At 44.9% G+C, this 8,069-nt stretch overlaps 1 protein-coding gene across 4 annotated transcripts in view; it reads right to left on the bottom strand.

Moving 5' to 3' along the window:
- LOC137417115 (cysteine/serine-rich nuclear protein 2) overlaps positions 1-8,069 on the bottom strand; it is a 34,851-nt gene that overhangs the window by 3,184 nt on the left and 23,598 nt on the right. For all 4 annotated transcript variants that reach the window (XM_068102882.2, XM_068102880.2, XM_068102883.2 and 1 more), the window contains 2 exons: positions 5,581-5,874; positions 4,626-4,879 (listed from right to left, as the gene is read on the bottom strand). In XM_068102882.2, coding sequence (XP_067958983.2) covers positions 4,626-4,879; positions 5,581-5,874 — 548 coding nt within the window. The remainder of the gene's footprint in view (positions 1-4,625; positions 4,880-5,580; positions 5,875-8,069) is intronic.

Genomic DNA, 8,069 nt, shown 5'->3' with positions numbered 1-8,069 from the left:
GAGACAGCACGCCGGCCCGGCAACATGCAAACATTATATGGCCCCGCAACCTGAATATTGCATTGGCGGCACGATCGTGACGTCACAGCTCACTTAATTGCAATTATCTCGTCTCGGCACAGCCTCAAGTATACGCGAATACTTGAGGCGGCGCGGCAACGGCATTGTTTATGTTTAATGTGCTCTATAATTTATGATGTGCTCTATCTATCTATATAAATAAAGGAGGAGTGTCTGTGTGTGTGTGTGTGTGTGTGTGTGTGTGTGTGTGTGTGTGTGTGTGTGTGTGTGTGTGTGTGTCTGTCTGGATGTCCGCTTATAACTCAAGAACTACACATCGGAGAAAAGTTTTAGACATTCGGAATCAGCATTAAATTCCGGTAGTTTTCGGCTACTTTTTATTTTAATATCAATGGTTTTAAAAAACTGGGCCAGCTGCAATTCCATGGTGTAGTTTGTGGCGGCGCTATTGCCCCTTTCCGATCCCATGACGCATTGCGGTTCCGATTCGCGATAAGGTCTATGCGCTATCACCGACACTTTTCCACCTTTTCCATACCTTTTAATCAGATTTACCTTATCGTCCATCGTAACCACATTACGCTTGGAAACACTAGCATTATCCTTCTTCGGACCCATGGCTAACACAGACACAGTAAAGGAATACTGTACGTCGCCTCTGTTTTGAATGAGAATCAGCAGTTGTGCGTACGTACAGTATACTGTACGTACATATTTATATATTTTCAATGTGCTTTTTATTGCATTTTAAATTGTTTTTTAGCTTCTTTTATTGTTAATTTATGTACTATTTTATTTATTTTAAATATATTTTTAAGGAAAACAAATGTTTTCACGTCCGTAGGAGTGACGTAATGTCGCACATAATGACGTTCGCTGCCCGGTCATGAAAGAAATTATGATTCTCTTGACAAAGTGACATGAAGATCAGGCAGTAAACCTCCCAACTGAGTTTCTCAACAGTCGTCAGCCTCAAGGACTCCCAACACACAGGTTGATTCTCAAGGTGGGAGCACCAATCATGCTTCTAAGGAATCTTGATCCACCAAAGCTGTGTAATGGAACACGATTGACAATCCAGCAAATGATGCCGCATGTCCTAGAGGCAACCATCCTCTCAGGACAATACAGAGGAGAGAAAGTATTCATTCCAAGGATACCACTTATTCCACCTGACCTTCCATTCTCCTTCAAGAGGATTCGGTTCCCCATCAGGCTATGTTTTGCTATGTCCATCAACAGGGCACAGGGGCAATCAATGAAGGTTGTAGGCCTGAACTTCACAGAACAAGTGTTTGCCCATGGCCAGCTGTACGTGGGCTGCTCGAGGGTTGGAAAACCAAGCAATCTTTATGTCTTGGCACCAAGTAAGAAAACCAGAAATGTTGTATAACCAGAGGTTTTGAGAAATTGAAAATTGACAAAACGTCATGTAGGAAATGTACTGTGATATTGCTCTAAAATATACATGTTCTTTTCATCATATATTTGTATTATTCTTATTCAACCCGGGCGAAGCCGGGTACCTCAGCTAGTATTATATAGACGGCGCGCGCTGTTGTAGGTACGGTTGGAAATATTAAAAAAAACAAAAAAACAAATTGACGCGCAGGGTCAAAATCGATGCGCGCGCTGACCAGAGACTGGAAATATATTTTTCTCGGCCTAAAGAAGTTATAAAAGAAAGGTAAACTTGCAGAAAAAAAATCCCAAATAAGATATTGGTGCATCCCACTTGGAAGAAGCACCTTTTTTTTTTTCTTTTTTTTTTTTGTATACAAGATCGAGGCTCGTGAAAGAGCTAACATTAATCACACAAAAAGACAAACCGACACACAAAACACAAAAAACAAGGGGAGCGGCAGACAAGATGGGGAGAGAGGGGGAAGGACACAACAGAGAGGGGGAAGAGGGGGAAGGACACAAACACAACATTTGAGAGCAGGGACATCGGGAGGACTTGGGGGGAGGTGGGAGAGGAATAAAACATATGAACACTGCAAGGACTCTGGGGTGAATTACCGGGGGTAGAAAAGATCAAGGTTTTCGATGGGGGAAGATAAGAGATGGTGGTGAACAGCTGTTTTAAAGACCTGGAGGGAGGAGTGGGATTGAAGGGAGTGGGGGAGTTTGTTCCAGAGGCGGGAGAAAAGGGGAATGAAAGAGTAAAGGTGAGCAGAGAGCCTAGACTTTGGCAGTTTAACCATAAGAGGGTTGCAGGCAGATCTTGTGCGACCTGAAGGAATATTGGGGGGACAGAGCACAGAGAGAGCTGGGGGAGCAAGGCCGGAGAGGAGTCGGTAGAAGACAGAAAGACCACCAACCTGCCTGCGGTGAGTGAGTGAAAGGCCCTCGGTGTTGACTACATCGCAGGAGATTCCAATGATTCTGAAAGCTTTGGCCTCAACAGCGTGAAGCCGAGCAAGGTGTGAGGCAGGAGCACCAGCCCAGAGGGGGGAACAGTATTCCATTGAGCTGCGGATGAAAGCCTTGTATGTGGTGAGGAGCTCAGGTGTGCCAAGGAAGGACTTCGCACGACGGAGGATGCCCAGTCGGCGACTGGCTTTGGAGGCCAGCTTGGAAATGTGGTTTTCCCAAGAAAGATCATGGCAGATAGTGAGACCCAAAAGCTTGAGCGACAGAACTTTTTGGAGAGGATTGTTGAGAAAGTAGATGGGAGGGTTGTCCAGTCGGTCCTTTCGGAGAGAGATTGTAAGAGTGTGAGATTTGTCAGGATTGAAAGACATGTTCCACTTGTTTGACCAGTCTGTGATTTTGTCCAGGTCTGCAGAGAGTGAGGAGGCTGCAGACTGCCGATCTGAGGGATGAGGAATGGAGCGACAGAGAGTAGAGTCGTCAGCAAAGAGATAGAGAGGATTTTCAAGAGAGTCAGAGAGATCATTAATGAAGACCAGAAAAAGCACAGGGCCCAGAACACTACCTTGGGGAACTCCAGCCTGAACAGGAAGAGGAGATGAGAGAAACCCATTCAGGGCCACACGTTGACTACGACCAGAGAGGAAGTCCGCCAGCCATGCGTGGAGATTTCCATGGATACCAAAGGAGGAGAGTTTGGTGAGCAGAGCAGGGTGCCAGACCGTATCGAAGGCACGTGAAATGTCAAGGGAGACAGCTCTAATTTCCTGTTTGGCGTTGAGGACCTCCATCCATTGTTGAGAAAGCAGAAGCAGCATGTCCAGAGTAGAGTGACCAGGTCTGAAACCAAATTGATGATCAGAGATCAAGCCATTGGAGAAGAGGAAAGATTTAATATCTGAAGCAATGATGGATTCCATGACTTTGCTGATAATTGGGAGAAGGCTGATTGGTCTGTAGTTGCTGGGATCTGTTTTTGCACCTTTTTTGTGCAAACCGGTGATGTTGGCTGATTTCCAAGCAGATGGCAGATGACCTTGAGAGGCCATTTTCCCCCACATAGCGGGGGTTGGCCTTTTTCGGGCACCGTGGTCCCCTTTTTGAAGCGATGTTTTACGGCCGGATGCCCTTCCTGCAACCAACCCTGTTGGTCGCCTTTTACGACAAACAGGGAACGACCAGTGAACTGGTACTCAATTTGCCAACCTCGGAAGGATGACAGGCTGAATCAACCCCCCTGGCGTTAATTCAGCGATCGACCGGGATTCGAACCCAGGATCCTAGGATCCTAAGCTGGCACCCTAACCGCTAAGACAACACCAGGCTAAGCCAACACCAGACTTGGGATAGAAGGATATTAATCTGGGACATCTAGTAAAATGTCCAAGTATTTAATCTTCAAAAACGGAACTACTATACTAATAGTAGTCAAGAGCATTTGCCATTTTGAAGCAGAAAAAGACCAATCAGTCAAAATAAATAATGTTTTAACAATATTTGCCTTTAATAACTTTACATGAAATATGTTAATTAGAAGCCAACAAAACACAATTCGTTTCGAATTGTTCTTCAACAAACTCATTCTATGAAGTAGATGGTCCAAGTAGTAGAGCGAGGACTTTGTATAAAAGAAGAGTATAATAAAGGAGTACACGGAACAGATCAGGATGCAAAATGTACGGTACAGAGAGGGACGGGGGGTGAGGTGGGGGACACCAACAACAGAGTGAAAGGCCAAGATAGAGGGAGACTTGGCAAACAATGGGTGTGGGCAGGAATGGGGGCGGGGGGGGGGGGCAGGAAAGGACATGGGGATAATCCCACCACCACCGCTCACCCTTACCTTATCAATATGTGCAGCGTTCATAGAGTAGGAAATAGTTTCAGCAACTCATTCTGGGATTCTCACTGCTTTTGATGTTTGATAGTGAAAGTTGCCGTTTAATTGTGCTCACTATTTACCAATGCAAGGATTATTGCGAAACCTTTTGTCAATGCTTGCAAAATACCCAAGCTTTCCCCAAAAAGTTAGGGTGTGTTGCAAACCAGAAAGAAATGTGATTTAGGGAAAAGATAACTACGATAATTATACTAGTAGAATAGTGCACTACATTTATCTGACATCGTTAATAATTCAAGAATGCTTCATTCAATTTTCTCTTAACTAGACATATTTTCTATAGAATTCAACTTTCATGACACATGACCCATTTGAAGATGATACACACCTAAAGACCTCTTGGCTGAGTCCATCGACAGCACTGCCCTCCTCCCCAAGCCGACTGACCAAATCCGTGGCCCCTTCGGCCCGCTCCATTGGACCTTCCGTGCAAACCCCACCCGTCTGCTTCTTTTCCAACTCGAGGCGCATTATCGTGTGGATGAAGTGTGTCCGCACGCGTACGGGGTTGAACTCTATGCGACCGGTGGGGTTACCGCAGCCGTCCAGTGTACAGCCACAAGGGAAGGAGAGTCGATCGACCTGTCACATGGAGAAAGGAAGGATTTGGATATTCAACTTCTCTCTTATTAATTTGCCCATCTAGATGGCAAGAATGATGGAACTACTATGGTCGTAATGCATGATGCTCTGACCCCAGGTTCAAATCCCATATGCTGTGCTGAATCGTCCCTTGTTTACTCATGGCCTTGCAATTCAATCAAAAGTACATTGATGTCTCCAAATCTTCTTGCCCTGGATGTGATTTATGTACAACCTCATCCATAATCCTTGGACAAACAATGAGAAAAATAAATAAAAAATATTATTTAAAAAAAAAAAAAAAAAAAGCAAAGCAATCAATAGCAAATTCCAAAGGTTAGTCTAATGTTGACAAAAGTTTTCATTTGTTCCCAAAGGTCAATATCAAATGATAGAAAAGCCACAATTTTTTTTTTTTTTTTTTTTTTTTTTGAGTGGAGCATGTTTAAAAAGAATTTTGGTTTTTAAGAAAACAAACTCAAAATAACCGATCTCAATTTTAAAATCATAATATTGCTGCTTGGTATTGATGGCAAGCTTGAAGCAACAGAAAATCAATGCTTTCCAATTCTGGCACCACTGACAACTGTTGGTGGTGACATCAAGTTCAAATTTCATGCTTCGACAAAAAAAAAGAAAAAAAAGAAGAAAAAAAAAGGATTTTTGAAATGACCAGTATTAAAATAAAGCACCAAACCCACCTGGCAGGAAATTCCAGCCTGGCTGCAGGCACAGCTTTCCGGGTCACAGTACGAGCGGCAATCGCATCCGCAGTCTTCGCGCGAAACACGAATCCCCCGAAGTTCGTGCTTCTCCATGCTCTCGATGCGGCGAACTCCAGCGGCACGGAGCAGGGTGCGCCGCTTACGTGTTGGCAGCGGCTGCAGAAAGAAGTAGTCGTCCACCTCGATGGCTTGCAGGTCAATCTCGTCAGGGATGTCGTCGATGGTTAGACGCCGCACCCGCTCTGGATCTTGCGTTCCATTCTGCGTCAGCTGGTTCAATAATGAGAGGAATGTATATATTTAGCAATGAGGTCATGCATAGAAAAAAAAACCAGAAAAAAAATGCCAACACCATTGTTATGGTGTTTGGCCTTTTTGTGGTCTTATCTGCACAGCACACAGCACATGATACAAGGATCTCAGGTCTAATTCCTAGATACTGTCGATTTGTCCATCCTCTTATTCTCTCTCTCTACGTCTGTTGGTCTGCCTGAAGGCACATTCCATGCTGTCAAAGCCGTCTCTTGGCAAGAATTGAACTGCATGGTTTGCCATTGCCTACCCAGCAATGAGGGCAGAAATGTGGAACCTGGCCAGCGTGCGGGCACACAGTTTACCTTGTGAAAGTCACCGTAGGGTATTTAATGTCCACCAGCAGAATGCTGAGATGATGTCCACCAGCAGAAAAATTATAGAACAAGTAATTAAACATCGTGTCACGCCACAGCAAGCAAACAAAAATGAACATGGTTACTAAACTCCCACTTGGATATGGTTTGTGCTTAAATCACAGACAAGAAATACTCAAACTCGATCGACAATCAAACCATCCACTAAAGTCTTGGCAATAAAACAAGAATGCTGACCAGTCTTTTGGCACAATTCTCAACATTACCCAACTGGGATTGTAAAGGAGACTATTTTTTTATCTATCTATAATTCCAGTAATCTCTGTGTGTATGCGACCGCTGTTTCTCGACAACTACCGGTCCGATATACTTGAAACTTGCCAGGTATATTGCTGGGGACCCGAGGATGTGCCTTTTCAAGGTTTCATATTAATCGGACAAGTAGTTACCGAGCTATGTCCAAAAAACGATTCGACCAATCAGAGAGCAGCGAGCTACCGAGCTATGGCGATTTAGCCGTTCGCCGTTCGCTTTGGCTTTGCGAATGGACCAAACCATTTCATGTAAATAGAGGGGGGGGGTTCTACCGTACTCGCAAGCCGTTCGCTTTGGCTTTGCGAATGGACCAAACCATTTCATGTAAATAGAGGGGGGGGATATAATTTTAGATATATATATAGTACGGGCATGCCCTAGTTATTATAATTTCTACAACTCTGTTACAACTGGGGCTGGGTATTTACGCCCTCTTCATTGCCACCGTTGGGTGTCAAGAGTTGCCCCTCTCCCTTCCCCACTCCACCCATGGCGACCAGAACACCGGACGTCAGAGTAGGGATCTCCTTCCTCCCAAATAGGGTCACCGGATCCAGGAGGACCCGATGGCCCCCCCGTGGAGCGTGTAACCCTTCCAGTGTTTGACACTCCTTATTTGCCCCTCTGGATAACCAGTCGAGGCCTGAGGCAATAGGTTTAAGGGTTGTCTTTTCAGCCAACACTTGTCCTTCAACGACAAGCTGGAGAAGCAGGAGCGTGGATCCCTCTTGGGATACATGCTGCCACAATTTTGGGAGGAAGGAGCCACGGGAACCTGGAATGCAGTGCCTCAGGGGACAGAGGCTGTACCTCACCATCCAAGAGGAGGCCCACATTCCCAGGAGAGACCAAAACCCCAGTGGGACCTAGAGTCCTGAAGAGGTTGTGCTGGCCACCTCCCAAAGAGTTTCCATAGACTCCTCAATGGTGTCCCTTCATAAGCAGTGGTGTCATTATAGGATCCATGGCTTTGTAGCCCAGATTTGATTGCAGAAAATAAATAAATAATAGAACGGCACTAGGTAGATCGCATACCTCTGCCAGGCTGAATAGTTTGTTTTGTATCCCAATGATAGGCCGGATCTGGATTTGGACCGAAACCAAAATCTAATCGGCTTGTTCTTGTCACCGAACCAACTCATCCACCTAGTTTAGTCATGTCATCCATAACGGCACTCAGTAGAGAGCATACCTCCGCCTGGTTGGCCATATCACTCAATGGTGAAGAATCACTTCAAAAATTATACCAGCTGGATCCAGATCTTCACCAAAATTGAATCGATTCTCCCTCGTCACACACACCACCTGTCCAACAAGTTTCGTCCAAATCCATCTATAACTTTTTGAGACATCCTGCTATGTATCGTTTTTGGAAAAATCTCCCAATGGTGAAGAATCACATAAAAATTAAATAATTCTCATATCCGAATCCGTATTTGGATCTTCACCAAAATCGAATCGAATCGTCCTCGTGACACACACACAACCTGTCCACCATGTTTCGTCCAAATCCGTCCACAA

The sequence above is a fragment of the Myxine glutinosa genome, chromosome 6, assembly GCF_964187855.1.
Source record: "Myxine glutinosa chromosome 6, kmMyxGlut1.1, whole genome shotgun sequence".
NCBI classification, from domain to species: Eukaryota; Metazoa; Chordata; class Myxini; order Myxiniformes; family Myxinidae; genus Myxine; species Myxine glutinosa.
This window is presented reverse-complemented; position numbering and strand designations above follow the sequence as displayed.